The sequence below is a fragment of the Triturus cristatus genome, chromosome 3_2 (genome assembly GCF_964204655.1).
Source record: "Triturus cristatus chromosome 3_2, aTriCri1.1, whole genome shotgun sequence".
Classification (NCBI taxonomy): domain Eukaryota; kingdom Metazoa; phylum Chordata; class Amphibia; order Caudata; family Salamandridae; genus Triturus; species Triturus cristatus.
This window is the reverse complement of record NC_140584.1, coordinates 512,743,656-512,761,972: the sequence shown is the minus strand read 5'-3', so window position 1 is coordinate 512,761,972 and position 18,317 is coordinate 512,743,656. Positions and strand designations below refer to the sequence as shown.

Here is an 18,317-nt window from a genome sequence, read left to right as displayed (position 1 = left end):
TGACCACTGAATGCCCTGCTTTTATATTAAAAACACATCTTTGTACTATACCATTTCTCGCTGAAAGGCAATATTTCTCTTTATGTTTTGCCATACCTAGCGTGTCACGCAGTTTGGAGCTTACTTTCCCTCCATGTTAAAGAACACTAGATGTTTCAGCACCCAGGCTAATGTGCTGCATAGCTAAATACATATAAGGTCTCAAAGGCGAGACCGATTGCATTGCAAATAGTTGTTTTAGGATGCAGGCAGTAGATGTCTTTGAGAGTTTTTAGCTATCGCCAGCTATTATGCCATCAACCTTTAGGAATATTAAGCCATGCTTGAGAAATCATTCAGGACTGGAAACAGCCCTTCTTTGGAGCAGCAGAGGAAAGAAGAACTGAACTGCCTTTATTCACAAGTTGCTTTTAGTTTGGAATGTATGGCCTTATCTGAAATTCTACATCCTATGTGGGATGCAAAGATCCGTTTTGACAAAAAAACTTTGATGCTGGGAATTGCAAACACTTGACAAGAATTCTGGACAGCATCAGCTGTAAGGCAGCTCTGGCAGGAGGTCAGAAGTCTAAGCAGACCGTCAGCGATAGAAGTATCGAAATTAATAACTGAAAGTTTTCACGCAAACTGTAAATAAGGCATACATTATTCCCAGTTACAAATATGCCCAGTTATAAACTAAGATGTATAATATTTTATTTTATTAGTTCTGAATTGTGATTTTTCACTTTAGTAGATCACAGACACAAAGTGTGAACGTATAGTAAGTAGTGTGTTTAATTTCTCAAATATTGGGGGCAGCTCTCAAACGTTGGTGGCAGCTAGTGAAAATTTCGACCACATATATATTCTAAAATGCACACATTTTTAAACCAAATGTACCATTTGGGAGATATCACCATTTTTCTAATTCCTTCTTTTTTCTATAACATAATTAATTTCCTGAACTGGCAATAAGGTCTTTTATTATAGCGCTCATTGTCAAAATCTGCCATAAATGGCAAGTCAGGAGGTTTTCTAACCAAATCTCAGGAAACCATGGAGAAATTAAGGACCTCTGGAAAAACACACTGTTTTGTGAGCTTTTTTCTTTGAAAAGGCATGTCCAGGACTTTGAAAACCTGCATGCATCCTCAAGAACTAGAGTAACGTCTTTAGATGGAAGATTTTGTTGACTTTTTATGTTAAATCTAGCAGGTCTTTTTCAGTTTGGGAATGCTGGGTCTTGGCTGGAAAGGAAGGAGTATCAAAGGGGAAATTCCATTAGCAGTAACTAGTTATACTTTTCTACACAGCAGTATCTATTAAAAGATCTTACAAACCCTTTTCACTAGTTCAAGAAGATAAAGACAACTAATGTTACCAGGATGGTTTATGGGACATACTTGGAAGTTTCCAGACCAACCACATTGATTTTTTCAGTAAAGTAATTTCCCAGGACAACAAGGAGACAAACTTCTCCCAAACCTCCAGGGAACTAGAGATCTAACTCTGCTTGGATGTCTATTTTGCTGCGTGGAGAATGTTTTTTTTCCTCTCTGGGTTTGTAAACATTTTACTCCCAGAATTTGCTACTGACCCGTGCTGGATTTCCATCTAAATGTGAGAGGTGGAATACTTAAGTGGGATGAACTGATCTGTGGTGAGACACTCCTATCACTTTTTCTGCAAGTGAGCATGACCTCTAAAGACATATGTTGAAGATTCCTGGCAGAAAACGCCAGAAAAAAAACTTGTGATAGCATCACAGAGAAACAAGGTGCACAAAAGTAAATGACTCTGTCTCAACCATTCCAGCTTTTGGGCACCCTTACCTGGAGGTTCCATAGTGAACGTTATTGGTGCACTTGTGCTATCTAGCAGCTATTGTTATAACAATGTTTTTTGGTACTGATGGTTGCTTTCATTACTTTCACTTTTCAAGTAAAGATTTAGACATGTACCAAGGTTTTGGAACAGGTTAGCCTTGCATTCAATCCATTCAAAGACAAAATTAGCTATTTATTAGTCCTGTGCTACTCTTTTCTCAATTTTTAATTAGTTCATATTTTATCTTTTCTGTAAAGTTTTTTACCGAATTATTGAGTTGTGAGCACCAACAGGTTTTAGAGCTTCCTTTTAATTTGAAGTCAGTGGTCCTCACAAAAGTGAAAATCTAAAATAGGACTCATTACTGAAAGTAGCAAGGTTGCAACTCACATCAGGATAAAATTATTTTATATTAAAAAGAATCAGAAACAAAAACCTAAATCACTTACAGTCTCTTACGAGCTTGAATTATCTTAAGGAAAACTCTAAGGACTGTAAGCCTACATGGGAGCTCAGGTCATTAAAACATAATTTATTATCCAGTAATGAGTTATTTTACCCCAAGTTGCAGATTCACAATCCTATAAGTTGGACGACTTGACAAAAAGTTTTAAATATTTCCCACATAATGTACATGCGATAGAGAGTAGAACAAACACTATCATTATACTACCTCAATGCACACACGGTAAAATGAACAAATCAATAGCAACATTGGGAAATGTAGCAAGTTAGTTTCTGAAGGTATCCCAAGCTAAAGAAATTCTGTTTCTATTTATATAAAGATGAGCAATTGGTGTTGGGCTGCAAGAAACAGTTGCCAATATGAGAGATCTTTTTGAAATAAACATTTTTGGGAGTAATGTTTGGGGAGTAGACAGGATGGCAGTTTAATATCTGGGCATGGTTGAATGCTGATCCAACATGATGCAATGCAAGTCTCATGACTCACAATATAAAACATTCATTGTATAAACTTGGACTGGCCAAAAATTGGCTTAGACTGGAAATATTAACTGGAAGTGACAAACACAATTTGAAGAAGTAGCAGTGGAAACATGCAGAAAGTACCAGCCTGGAAGAAATGACCTGCAGTTGTGCTGCACTTTTAATGACTATAAAATCAAGTGGTAGACTACATGTGCTGGCTTGGAAAGTTACCTTTATGAACACAGCTGACAGAGAGATTTGTTTCTACTTTATGTTTTGTATTTGAAAACAAATAAAGTACAAGCCAAGAAAGAGAAACTAACATTATTTATCCTCATGTTGCATACAATACAGCGTGGATTAATTTTTAAAGTGGGGGTGTTGGACCCCAACACCTACAACTAAATCTACAGAATTGGTACAAAATTCAAATGCTACTTAAACAGCAGGACTACAAAAGGAGCCAAATGTGCCAAATTCATTCAGCAGGAGTGAAGGAAGGAGTTTTGACGGTTACAGTGTTGGATCGAGGGAAAATATTTCCAATAATACATGGCTAAAACGTGGTAGGCTAGTGACATTTATAGGAAGCACATCATATAAATGGCCTCTTTGATGCAACTAAATGATCAGAAACAACAAAACTATTCACTTTTGTTTACTCCCAGTTCACAATGTGAAATGGCCTAGGGAACCATGGTATCTTAACATAAATTTACTCTCAGCAGCAAGTGTGCCCTCCTCAAATTTAACAGCATAATCCCATCTTCGACTATTGACTGTGCTGATCGATGTATGTGAAATGTTGAAGATGTTCATCTGATGTTGACTTCCTTTTGAGAAAACACCATAGTCAGACACATTCATAACAAACAAAATGGTTACTTACCTGTAGGAGTAGTTTTGCAGCTTGAAGATTTTCTGCATTAATATGCTGTGCATTAATCCACCACCTAGTGGTTAAGTCCAGAATTGTCTGTTTCCTCCAATTTTTTTGTGTCCCTCCCTGATGCTATCAGAGGTATGCCAAGAAAGCTCCATTGCACGGTCGCCATCATGAGATTATTTTCTCCAGTGTCCCTATATTTGCAACTTTCATTATGTTAGATTACTGTGTCCCTTCCCTGTTGCAAATCTCAGCACTCATTTTCTGGTTGAGGTGGAAAAGTTGCATGTGAATCCAGAGGGTCTCCAAACTGGAAACTGCTCCTACAGATAAGAACCCATTTTGTTTGCAGCATGAATCTTTCTGGAGTCACATGCTGTGCATTGATTGTGTAGTGGTATTCTCTTTTCCTGTGGAAGGGTGGGTAGAGAACAAGCATGTATTTGCAAACCAGTGCGTGAATACGCACGTGTGCCTCCATGCCTTCTTGTATGACTATAAAGTAATGTTTGGCAGAGGAGTGTACTGAGGATCAAATAGCCATCATGCAGATGTTGTTGATGGACACATTTGCTATGAAGGCCAGTATTGAGACATTAGCTATGAAGGTTAGTATTGCCCCTTTCTTCCTCGTGGAGTGCACTCTTGGTCTCCAATGTAACACCTGCTGCGGTGTGGCACCTTTTTATTGTCTAAACAATGCACCTTGCTTTGGTTGCCTCAGTCACTGGTAACCCCTAAGTCACAGAGGTAAAGGATACAAAGAACTGGTTGGTCTTCCTTATCGATTTTGTTTCCTGAATGTAGTACATCACAGCCCTCTTGATGTATTGCTCAGTTATTCCATTTTCCTTCTTGTGCATATGTAAAGCTTTATGCTGCCCTCATGAGCATAGTACGCACTTTATAAAAACAATATAATAAATAGATAAACAATAAATAAAGAGTATTTGTTATCCATTACTACACAATGCAGGCAAATTATATTATTAATCTACCCATGCCATTTAAGGAGAGGAGGGCGTTTCAAACTTATAACGAGAGGGGCAATAATTATTAATGAAGAACCTTGCTGGAACCTGTTTGAGTTTCCTACCTCTTCGAGAGTAACAAAACAACGAAGAACTCTTTAACAAAGATGGGGGGTGAGACTTAACTTTCCAAACACATTGGCTAAAACCCTCAGATTTTATATCCAACTCCAAAGGGAACCCCATGAACTATTACATTACTGCAGGAGAATTATTCTTCTGTTGCAGCAAATCGTTTATGTACATATAAAAATGTAATTGTCAACTACTCCTTTTCAAGGCTGGATGGATTGATGAATCTACAACACACAAAGCCCGGATAAAAACCTCCTAACACCAATAGGGTCCATAGGCCGTTTATCACTAGGTTAGTCATTAGCCGTGTGTCTCAGTCCGCCTTCCAGTTGTGGGCCATTTCATCAAGCTTGTCAAAATTCTGCTTCAAGGCATCTGTGTTCTCCTCTATATTTTGCAATAGTTCATTCATACTTGGTCTTGTGTCTGAGGAGTCGTGTGACTGAGAAGACTGTAATCGGGTTAGTTCGCGTAGATTAAACATGCTCTTGTTTATGCACATCCAAGGGGAAAAACACCTTTTACTTTAAGTTTTTAGTGGCCTGCATGGCCTTTTTTCAGGGTTTGCTGCACTCCCACTCTTCTGCAGTCCACTGATCTGTAAGGGGTCCAAATAGTATTTTTAATGTGGACCAATATTTTAGCTCACTATCTTCACTTATTGGGATAATACATCCTCTCTGCAGCAGAATTAGGGTTCACATGTTCACTCCTAAAACTATGCAGAGTATGTGGTACTCACCAACTTCGTCTACAAATGCCTGCAGCTTCATCGCTCTCTCCCCAAAACAATCCTCTCTGCACCCATTAAGATAAAACTTAATTTCCTTCTCCCTCTTTTGGCTCCCAATTTTGAAATAGCACCTTCAGTGCTATGCCCGGGAGGGAAGGTCTGCTGTCCCTGCCTCTATAATCTTACTCAGGCTATGCTTTGGGCACAAAATGAAGAAGTGTGAGTTGTCGTCTTGTAGCCTCAGTGTGAGTTAGGTGGAGTTGTATTCTGAGGGGCTGTGCATGCAGGAGGCCCAGAATTAGGAAACAAAGAAGTGGGCCGGATAAATGCATCCCAAATATTATCCCTGAAACCAGGGCCGTACCATCATGATGGGTGGTATTTGGAGTGGAGATACCAACTGGAACCTCTAACTCCACATCAATTACTGGCTGAACCATAATGGGTCCCTTTTAGGAGATGCTCATATTAATAGGGTCTGCTCCAATTTACCAGAGTTTCTCCACGATGTCTTACATTTATATATTGCCCGCCTGACCAGGCCCTCTTCTGTATAATTACTATTAGTAAGAACAAAGGCTGTGTCACTGTAACAAGGGTGATTTTGAAAACATATTACCACTGTACTCATATTTAGATACCAAAGGCTGGGGTAGTAGTGGAGGGGGTGGGAGGATGATCCAAAATGGTTCAAATCCCTCATCATGTCTAGATCACAATTTGTCAAAATGGACAATTTCAGATTATATTCTCTATCATTATCTTGTGGTGCACCTCAAGCTCTATCATCTCTCCTCTCCATTCCATCCTTAATATGAAGACTCTAGAACTCATCCTACAAACAAAAGGGTTAAAACATACACCAATACGATGACAACATACAAATCTTTGTTAAAATATCAAACCTATCCTATATCTCCTCCCTTGAAAACATCATAGAAAATCTTTTGAAACTGATTAATACATTTTCCCTCCAACTTAACCTCATCAAAACTGAATTTGTCCTCCACTCACAAAACCACCAACCTCCACTCCACAACTTGCTTCCAAGCCTAACCGACCTAGACGTCGCTCCTACCTTTATTCCCTCAGCAAAATCTCTAGGATTTACCACTGAGCAGAATATCTCCTGGAAATCTCACATCACTCATCTTGCTAAACACAGCCTCATGGCAAGTCCACCTATTAAAAAATGCTCAAACTCTCAATCCTAGCCAAAGACTTCATGTCTAGTCCAAGCTTGCGCCCGGTCACACCTTGTTGGCTGGCCTTCCCAAAACTGCACCTGTCCATCTTGGTGCCATCATACATACAGGCATGGTGAGAAAATAAACTATGGATTTAGGCTCAGATCTCTGTACTGGGGTGTATGTAAGACATTATCTTGCATGCTGTCCATCGATTGTTGTTTTTGCATCATACATATGGCAGCAAATCAGCATGTACAGTGCACAAAGAAATACACTTTAAATTACCCTATGACCACCAACAGAAATAGAAAAGAAACACAGGACTAAGACTAGAAATCCTGAAAGAAAAGAAGAGAAAAATTCGGCCCGTTTCCCTGATTTTGGAAACATCTGCTTCAGGACATAAGACTCAACATCAACCTAACATCATTCAAAGCACATCTCAAGACACACCTATTCAGAGCCCATCAGTAAGAGTCTTCTCCCACCCGCTTGTTTCATCATGATCCTCCTCTATTTAGGTATGGCCTCCCCACACAATTTCCTTCTTAGGACCACCATGTGGGACACGGGGAAGTAACAGGTAATAGACTGAGTGAATTAGACCCTGATTTTTTGTACTGCAACAAATATATATCCCACTTTAGGAATTTGTTTATTAAATACAAAAAATGTTGACCAGCTACCATGACAAGGCAGCCTGATGGCATTACAGTTTTGACACACCACCTTAGCTAAAGTACTTTTGTCAAAATGAATTCAAGCAAGTCCCACCATGAATCTCCAGACTGGGTGGATTGCCTTCAACTAGGTGGGTGGAGCCAGGGGTCACTCAAGAGCCAACAGGCTGGTGACCGATCTGACAATCTTTAAATGATGTCCATAGCCTAGTTCGAACTTTCAATTTAAAAAGTACAATCGGTTTTTGAAAGAAATAATTTGAAGGTAAACATTTTCAGCATTTTCAGATAAAACAGCTCTGCATAAATTCCATTTGTCAAATGTCACATTTTATTATTATGGAGTTTTTTCCATGTTTAGAGACGCATGAATATAGTGAAACTTCATTTACTATCAAGGAAACCTCAATCCACATACAAAAAGCACAGACACACAGTAACTTAATGATGCTTCTTTCATTGTTCCTAGGCAGAAATCAGTAAGCCCTCCTAGAAGCGTTTAATGTATTATGTGATTTCCCTAGTATTTAAACAAACTACTGCATACAAATCACACTGCAGTTCGCAAAGCTCATGTTTCCTATTAAAACCTTTACATAAATGATTAATTTGTAGGAGACGTCACACATTCCATTGTGCAACGTTTGCAATTCCTATTACTTAAACATATGAATTAATTTACTTCTTGAGAAACCTGTGAGAAAGGAGAGACTTTAAATCACATCCCTGATGTTGTTGCGATCCAGCAAAATGAAATGAATTATAGATGTAATGCAAGTGCATAGCACCAAGAGATAGTGGAGAAACCTTTTTGTGACTCAGCATTGTATGGGTAGTAGGTGCAATGTGGAGTGGGAAGGCAGCTAAGGAAGTGTTATTAGAGGATAGTTTGAGGTGTAAATTTCCAGGATTCACAGGCAACTCTTTAGGGAATGGTAATGCCAGGAGTAGAGTAGGTCTGGCTGCAATAGCAGAAAGCATACATAGGGTCCCCTAAATGCAGACCACGCAGCATGCTGTGTAACACACAGGATTGTATTTCACATGTTTTAAGCTGTGGTCTTAATTAGTGGTGGGTGGTTAACTCCACTTCGCGGGCAAAGTTCGCAGACTTTTGCGACTCTGTGCTTCAGATTCCGCCCTCCTGGCAGAGTTTGCCCCCGCCGCCCACCCCTAATCAGTGGTGGGCAATCTGCAATGTCGCACAATTGTCCACAAGTAGTTAAGCATTACCTACATTATGTGAAGCCCAGCATTTTAGCAGGAGTTGGAATAGGAGTCAGTCCATGAATGCACAAAGGTTGCCAAGAATCACTGCGATTATCCAAGGGCCAGTAGGGGTCAGCACGGACCATGGCGAGCCTGACTTTAAACAACCCGTACAGCAGGTAATGATTGTATCTGTTGCATCAGAGGGGATGCCATTGTGTCCCTGAGAAGTGCTCTAGTCTTTTTCCAAAGGAAAGGCGATAGCTGACACTTCTTACCTGGACCCCCAGTGCGCGACATCACTTCCCAGTGCCATCTAAGGAGCAGCATGGGATTGGAAATGCGAGACCATTAGAAACGTGTGGGATCCCGGCCCAGGGCTGCAGCTGCAGGCTCTCGCAGAGCTGTGGGATTGTGTGCACGACCTGCATAGGAGGTGAGCAGTGCACCCTTCATTAATTGCCTGTCCATAATTTAGTGTTCTGGAACACGGAATGTACGTGTGGGGATATGGAGGTAGTAGCAGAGCTGGAGAGTAGTAATGGGTCTTTTGTTGGATTAAATTTATACTTTTTAAACATCTTGATATTACTGAGACTCTTTTCAGCGCATATAACATATTTTAGGCAATGACCGATTTCGAAAATGTCAAGACTTGCTGACCCACTGACAACTTTCTTTGCTAAAGTTTGTTTGCTGACTGCTTTTATTGGTTCTATAGTGTTGCGACTTGCTGAACATCGCTGATTTAACACATTACAGTAAGGTGAGCAGTTCTTACTTTACCATTATCCCTTGCAGCTGCATTTGAAAGACACTGTAGAGTGCGCGTGATTTGGAGTCAAAGCTGATGCGAGTGTATTGGAGCTGTGTCATAAGTAACTAGGCCAGAGTTGCACTACGCGTACTTCCACAGAGTTTTATGCAACTCTGCTGAATCCCATGTGGTGCAACTATGTGAACTCCACCCACCTTTACTCTTAACAACTTAGGCCACACCCCTTTAAGAGTCTTCCCCTCCTTTTATATCATATTTAAAGCACTGTGGTCCCCAATATACTTTTGCCTACAGTTAGCTAAAATCGGTCTTGTCAGTTGGACACAAAAATTGTGATGTTGTAAAACTGTGGAGCCCTTGGAGCCAAATCTGAAACTTGTGGAGCACTAAGAATCAGTGACCACTATGCTCCTCCGAGGCACTCGCTTCATAGCGTAGCAGGGAGAGGTGGAGGAAGAATAGTAAACCGATGAGAGAACAACAGAGTTGGCCAGGCAGGAGCACACGGACAAGACCGTGAGAGCAACATGGAGCGTGGTGGGGAAAAAGAAGCACACTAGAGAGACTGATGGAAAACAAATGCACTAAAACTAGCAATGAAAAGACACAGTAATACATTTATCCTTGAAGGGAGGAACAATCACAAGAAGAGAATGGAAAGCCACACAAGTTAACAAATAAGAAGAAAGCAAATAAGAATGGCAATGAAGCCGACCAATGGTAAGCAATAATAGGACTCTAAGGTACTGCAATCTAAAAAGGCATCTTGCAAATGCACGGTCTAGTTGGTGAGACCTAAAAAGGTTTGTGCACAGTGGCACCATCATCCTCTACATAACGCACAGTTATAAGTAGGGGAAAGCATCAGGCAAGCTCTGTCCATTCTATGAAGAAGTTAATGATTAAAGGAAAGACTGGACAATGGATGATATATTGAAAATAAGGACCCAAGTAAAAAGAAGGGAAAGATAGAGGGTCACAGTAAGCCAGTTCAACTTGAGAATGCTTCACTCTTTTTTTAATCAATTACAGGAAAAGGACCTGCAAGTATTCTAGACTTTTATTTAGACACGAATGAAGCTGCAAAATACATGAACACCCCATAATACTCAGAGGTGTGTAGGGTAGTAGACATGGCAAGACATTTATCCTGAACAGATTGAGAAAATCTCGAGAAAGTCCTGAAAAGAGGACATCTAGTCATAGAAACAAAGGGAACTGATGCAAAGTCATTTCTTACACTCAAGACAATTTACTAAAGGTAGATGCACATAAATAAACATATACAGTCAAAAACAAAAAGGATTTGCATTGGAGACGAACAAACAGAAACTGACATTCAGCACCCTTTCCCCCTTTGCCAATATATGCTTAACTATACTCATACCTTTTTCATTAAGCAAATGCATTTTTAGAGGACTGTTGTTTTAAAGTACTTGTTAATCAGTGTGAAGAAAAAGTGAATGTACATTTTCAGCTACATGAAGTGGCTGGCATCTGTGAGTAACAATTTGCAGGATTTTGCTTACCAAAAAGTTTCTGAAGCACTTGCCCATCGTACATATCCTCTGCTAGATCCTTCACGATTATTCTTTCTCCCACTAGAGTATCATTAATCCAGTCAATTAGTACCTGCAAATAATTTCAATAAGGTGGAGATAAAGTAAGCCTGAATAACTAAATATGACCATCAAACAAGGCCAAAGGGAGTATGTATTTTCAGCACAGTTAATTAAGTGTAGCTGAAAAGGGAAGCTGAAATTTCAACAACAAGTTGCAAACTTCCACTAAGGTCGCTTGTGTATTCTCGTCATGTACCGAGGAATCTATTGTGATTGACTCATTAGGGTCCAAGAAAAGAAAGAGGCCCTCTCACAAGAGGTTTGGTTTCTTGGAGCATTACAGCAAGTCCTCGGCACTGATTCTATAAGGGAAACCTCTGCCTGCTAAAGATTGGTGAGATAGGAGCTGCTCCATTGTTTTCTGTCCGACTTTCAGAGGTTTGACACTGATAGATGCAGGATGTGCTATGTGATTCTCACTCCACTTTAGGAGCTGTGAAGATGCTCGGAGTCTCTCAGAAAAGCATACGCCTGTGCCTTTATGTATGAGGTATTAGGAAAAAGCAAGTGACTATGCAGAGTGAGTAGAGGATGTGCAATGGACATTGTGAGAGCTTGAGTGAGAAGGCAAATGATTATGTTGCATTCATTAGAAAGCACACACATGATGACACAAAATTAAGGTTGTTTGTTTACTACTCAACTGAGCCTGTGCTATAGAGTATTATTCACTTGAAGAGTGATTGTAGAAACACAGAGGGAAGATCTCAATGCACATGAGCACAGAAGAGAACCTACCATCCATATACGTTCTAACATGTGTAAAAAGTTAAAATACTTTTTAAGCATTGTCTTGCGAAATCTATTAACACTTCCGACGAGAAGTTGGTTCATTATCCTAGCGGAATATGTTGGTTTTTGCTTTTTATGCAGCTAATTTTTAGGTAAAACATTGATCCACAGAATGGCATCTCATTGTCTACAATTTAAAGCTCATTTTCTGATTAGGAGCAGTTCTGAGGTTTTATTGATTGGTGTTTCTGGTCGCCCAGTTCCTTATATCAGATTCAAGCCATCTTCCTAATGAGTTACACGTTTCCTATTTCTCTGGAGTAGTACAGGAGTGGTTTTATGTTTGGTGCACAAGACCACAATAGTAAGTACTCGTTTTGTGTTTTACAAGATGTACATTCAAGATGAGCAATTCAAGGCCTTATTTTTCAAAAAATGTATTTATCTGCTTAACAATTTGGCTTAGATATTCAAGTATTCCATCAGTTTCTTTTTGATCAGGATCTTGACATCACGAGAGCCTCCAGGCTTGCAAGCAATCACCATGTTCTGGTGTGAATGAGTGCAAGGCGGCAAAGGCAGCCTAATACCATCACCCATCATACAGAGAAATCATGGACTTGCACGATGCCCTATTTCTTCCTTGTTCCATAGAAGGAATTTTGTTGTCTGAGATAATTTCCTTTACTTGAACTCGTATGTCTAGAGGCTGTTTCTCAAGATCATAGAGAATCAAGGTGCAACCCACCAATGAAAATCAATATGGTTCATATCGGTCTGTAGTTAATTCTCTTTCAGTTCAAAAAGGATAGGATTAAGCACTTGGGGAGCGACTTTTCTTTTTGTAGAGGGTATGCATCGACTTGCTTATGAAATGTAGCCTTCTATACAGGAATAAATGAGGCAGAATCTGATGTCACTGAATGTCATGCATGCACATTCTCAATCAATAACAATGAAGTGATCAAGTCTATCACTTGGGCTGTCTATGTGAGGGGGAGACGGATATCAATGTCAAACAAATAAATTAAAAAAGATCACAAAATAGATGATTATACTGGAAAGGAATCATAACACTTACACCATGAGGGTATGATAAATAGGAAACATACTACTTCAATGACTTGCGTGGAAAAGCTAAACATCTGAATGTGTGATCGTTGCGACATAATGATAATACCTACCTTTATAAGTTCTTGTAATTTGGGGTCATTTCTTGAAACTGGAACAATCATTGTCCTAACTTCATTTTCCTCTGTAAAGAAATAAAACAGAGTATTAATAGATGCTTTTGCTGCATTTAGGCCAATACTTCATGGGCTGTTTAACACCTCACCTAGCATGGTATCCTCAGGATCGAGTTCAAATGGAATTGGACTCAGAGGCAAATTGATGGCATTGATCCCTTCTTCCTGCAGTTCGGACACTAAAAAACAGAAAAAGTGAGAAAGCTTACAACATTGCTGCAACAATGCAGTGGATGTTGGTCAACTTACTGGACCGACAATTGCAAATTAGCTGTTCTGACTACCTCTTCTCGATTACATTATGTTTTAATTGTATAACATTTATGAACCAAGCACATCAGGAGTGTAAATCTCACCATTAAGTCTGCAAGAAATAACAATGAATTTGCTATAGCGCTAGACCCAACATTGCACCAATCCCCACCCCTGGGTAGTCATCCTGTACTTGGTGGTTCGGAGCACGATAAACTTGGAGAGTAAGACTTAAAATAATAAATAATTAGAACTATAGAAAACATTTCTTGCAAAATTAACTTTTAGAATAATATACTGGCTGCCCGTTGAGCACGGAATAGTGTTTCATTGACCTGATCTGTAATATTAAAGAAAACTGGACAATAAGTTTGTCTACCTAAGTCAACTAATAATATCCTGTCCCAAACAGCATTCTCACACCCTATTGGCTGCTCATTGAGCAGTAGATTATGTTCATTTCAGGCTCTCTGCTTCATAAAAGAACTCTGGGCAACAGGCTCCATGTACATCAGCACTGTTCATATTCAGCACCCCAAACAGAAACTCATGTTCCTTCTCTTAACCAGTTGAGAAGTTGAAGTCTATTAAAAGGCACACAGACATGGACTCCTCCCCCAAACCTGGACCTACGATGACCACAAAAAAGCAGAAAAAATGCTTCTCTTGTACTAAAACTTTTCCTAAACTTTTCTGCTCCAGGGTGGTCATCTGTACTTCTCATGTTCTAAAGCTATGCCACATTTTCATTATATCTTGAAAGAACACATTTGGATAAATAGATCCTTAATGGAGATCAAATACCTAGTGAGTGGTTAACCTTAAAATCTGACATGAATGGTGTCTACAAAGATCAACGTTGGGGACCCTTTGGGATCAGAAAGATACCAGTATGAATGTCACTGCTCCCGCCAATGTTTACTAGCTCTCAGTACATTTCTCTTTCTAAGGATTAATGTATGACAATATATCAGTGAAATACAAAGTGCATTTTTGTAATTGGTTCACTCTAATAGTTAGCAAATCACAAAGTGCTGCTACACGTTGCAAATAAATAGCTTACATTTAGAAGAAGCCTGTGGGCAGCATGTGTTGTTTCACTGCAAATCAGTAATACAACACTTTGGAAAAGCATTGTCGTTGAACTGAAGCTCACAAACACTTATTTAAATTGACATGTTAACTTAAAAAGATTGAAGTAAATATCAGCGTTGGAGAACTAGAAAACAAAGCCTCCATTTCCACCAGCAACCAAAGTATGTATAATTGACCCCACCATTTGCATTAGTTTGCTTTTGAATGTTTCTGTCTGTGGATTTGCAAATATCAATTTTATTTTCAGTCATCATCCTAAATGGAACGCATGATAAAAGACAGGGTAGTCCTAAACAACGGCATTATTTTTGATTGCTATTTTAATTACATCTGTGCTAAAATCTCTGAATTGACTGTCCTCCAGTACCTTTAGCTCCTTAAAAAAGCAGGATATTTAGGGCTTCATATGTCATGCTGTAAACACGGAATCAGCCTTTCTCTGCATTTGAATTTATTTGCCCTTTGAACAAAAGCACAACACAGTCTTTTAAAATGTCAGGGAGAGCTTAAAAGAAGTGTTTGAAGAATTCCATCACCGACTTTAAATGAGAAATTTAGACATCAGAAATTTCATATATATGCAAGTATACACGGAATGTTGAATATTAGACATCTGTTGTTATTGGAATGCGCATCTTTGACATTTTTAGCATACGGAGTCCATCCTACCCAGCTTGGGTCACACACATACATACTGAAATTGTCCACATCACCAGAGTTAGTATTTTTACAACTCCATGAGTCTGATGGGAACACACTTGTAACAAAGAACAGTGTAAATATTTTCAGCGTCCTAGGCAAAATATCATTTTGACTTCTGGAATACCCCATATGCTGGCAGAAATTCCATTTTGGGCCATCTGTTGTAAACTTGAGCCACCACAGTTTATTTGCTTACATTCAGAATAGCTAGTCACAAGTAGGACCAATGCTTTCATAACGCAATCAAAAGGGGAAGTAAGACTATTTTCCAAGTCAAGTTAAAACACACCAATAAACACATTATTTGCATGGTTGGACAAAAGTGTAGTCCTTCCAATTGGTTTTATATATTCAATAACCAAGTGTTTTGTATGAGAGATGGGCTCTGAGCGAGGCATGGTATTTTTTATAAGTTACAGAATATTATGTGCATCTGTTAGACCTTGCATCCATGGCATGGGTTCCCCTGTTTTTTTGCCTCTACCTTATGTATTTCGGATTGTATGCTGGACTTTGTTTTTGCTGGTTTGTGTACTCTGAGCACTTTACCACTGCTTTACCACTGCTGATCAGTGCTAGAGTGCAAGGGTTCCCTGTGTAAATTGTGATTATGATTGGTTATCCATGAATGGCACATTTGATTTACTGCTAAGTCCATAATAAAGGGCACTGTGTGAGCACAGGCACTGTACATAAAATGCTACTAGTAGGCCTGCAGCACTGGTTGTGCCACCCACATGAGTAGCCCTGTAAATCTGTGTCAGGCCCGCCATTGCATTGTCTGTGAGTGCAGTTTTCAACTGCCATGTCGACTTGACAAGTGCACCCACCTACTAGGCCCCAACCTTCCCGTTTTGGTACATGTAAGGCACCCTTAAGGTAGGCCCAGGGTACCCCTATGGGCAGGGTGTAGAGTATGCGAAAGGTAAGACATGTACTGGTTTGTTTTACATTTCCTGATAGTAAAATACTGCCAACTTAGTTTTTCACTATTGCAAGGACTAGCTCTCCCATAGGTTATCATTGGAGTTGCCTTGTAACATTTTACAAGTGTAACTTTCAATTGGGAAGAACTATAGATTTGGAGTTTGGTCTCCCTGAGCTCAGGATTTAAAAACACATCCTTTAGGAAAGGTGGTTTTTGAATTGTGTGTTTGAAAATGTCCGTTTTAGAAAGTGACATTTGCTTGCGTTACCTGCTGCCTGCCTGCCTGTGGAAACAAAGTCTGGTTTTGATTGACAGCTGGATTGTTTGTGCATTCACTCTAGACAGTCACACAAAAGGAGCTGAGGTGTGCCCTGAATACCCGGGTGGCCCACCACCAGGCTGAGAAGCCTTCCTGAGCTAGAGTGGTGGGAGTTGTCACTGGCATCTGAATAGGGCTGTGCCTGGCCTCTCACGATGCCGTCTCCCCCCCCCCCCCCTGTAGTATATCTGGAGCCAAGGCAGTGTCTTGTGGACACAAAGACTTTCCTTTGAAGTATGCCTACTTCAAAGGCCAAAAGAGGTACAAGTACTGGACCTGTAACCCCAAATTGTAGAACACCTTTTGGATTGAGTTCTGTGTCAGGAGGAGTACTGCCCCTTTGCTGTGTGTTGTTTTGCTGGGTTGGCATGCAGTTGCTGCTTCTGTCTGTGGGCAGTGAAAGAACTGGACTTTGCTTTTGAATCCTGCTTTTCCAAGGTTCTCCAAGAGCCTGTGTCGGACTGCCTCCTGTTGGAAGCCTCAGGGCCATCAAAGTCTTCACTTGCAGCATCCTTGAACTCCACTGCTAGGAATTCTGACCTGCCAAGTGGTGACAAAATTGAGGCATCGCCCTTCCAGCGCCTATTTTTCTGATGCAGCACTGCCATGAAGGAGAAGTTTCCACGCAGTGCTGCTGTGAGGCCGAAGTAATAGATGCAGCAGCTGTTCACGTGCCAAAGAACCGCCATAAACCAAGCCCAAGCACCGTGTTTATGATGTCTGAGATCACCACACTGACTACAAACCAGGCCCTGCTGTTTGGCTGAAAGAATCAACGCATCACTGGTCCTCGGCTAAAAGAATGTTGCTGCCACCTCGACCTCCAGCGTGTTCGGACTTCCATGCAGCACACCTGTGCGCAAAGCTTTCCACCGCAACAGCAGACCAAGACCGTCTTTGGATTTTGATTCATCACTTCCCCTTGCAGTGCGGAACTGATGTAACACTTCTCCTGCGTGCAAGAGAACTGATGCATTGCTTCCCCAGGAACTCAGGAATCAACGCATTATTGTGTTTTCTAGCACATCCCTCAGCGGCCGTTTTCTTTGTGGATTTTGACATACCAAATGTATTTTGTGTAAAATCACTGCATCCATAGAGTTCTATGGACAGAATTGATTAAACCTTTTAAAAGGGATATTTTGCGTTATATGTTGATTTGTGTCATTTTGACCTTGTTTCGTTTAGATACATATTGGTTATTTTTATAAACTGGTGTGGTGTCCATTTGTAGTGTTTTCACTGTGTTACTGTGTATGTTATGTACAAATACTTTACATATTGCCTCTGAGATAGGTCTGACTGCTTGTGCCAAGCTACCAAGGGGGTGAGCAGGGGTTATCTTACGTGTGTAACTCCCTTTACCTCACTAGAAGAAAGATTCCCTACTTGAACAGGGTGCACACCACTGCCAACTCGAGACCCCCATTTCTAACAGCATCTCTTAGCAAAATATTCATATTTCTTATTCTAGGGAAACTTAAATATGCTTGAAGAATTTTAAAAGCCTTCCAAACTCAATCTGCGTTACCTCTAAGAATTCCTGGATTTTTCCCTGTTCAAAAATATATCTCATGGTTTGCATTCCTTGGATACGGAATCCACTCACTTAATAAATTTAGATAGCAGAAAATGCAGTTATGGCCTTTTCTGTATCATGGTTTATGAAATCCACGCATGCAGCGTGTCACTGTCCCTTAGACAAGTGTGGTAATGTTTGCTGCATTGCGGTTAGATGAGATGCCACATTCACATTTGCTCCATTATATGTTCCTTAACAGGAATATTGCTCTTTTCTCACTGCTTCTAGTTCCTGACTGAAAAAGGTTGTACGGGTAACTTGGGACATTGGGCCCTGTCATAGACCCAAAGTAAGCATGTAGAGTGAATGGACAATCTGAGGTACCCTAGTTCCAGAATCAATAAGGTACTCAGGCGATCTATTGGCTCCTGTGAGGCCACATTCAATAATGGATTTTCATGCCCCAGCTCTTATTGGCTAGGGACAGGCCATATTCACAGTGAACCAGGAGATTTCAAGTACCTATCAAGGTCAGAGGGGGGTCAAATGTATTTTAGAACTGATACTTCAGTTGTGA

The 18,317-nt window shown here is 40.2% G+C and overlaps 1 protein-coding gene across 1 annotated transcript in view; it reads right to left on the bottom strand.

The window, feature by feature from the left end:
• Nucleotides 1–18,317, bottom strand: part of PARVA (parvin alpha) — a 182,041-nt gene that overhangs the window by 93,377 nt on the left and 70,347 nt on the right. Inside the window, exons 2-4 of the mRNA XM_085648197.1 lie at nucleotides 13,012–13,101; nucleotides 12,860–12,930; nucleotides 10,851–10,953 (exon numbers count right to left, since the gene is read on the bottom strand). Coding sequence (XP_085504323.1) covers nucleotides 10,851–10,953; nucleotides 12,860–12,930; nucleotides 13,012–13,101 — 264 coding nt within the window. The remainder of the gene's footprint in view (nucleotides 1–10,850; nucleotides 10,954–12,859; nucleotides 12,931–13,011; nucleotides 13,102–18,317) is intronic.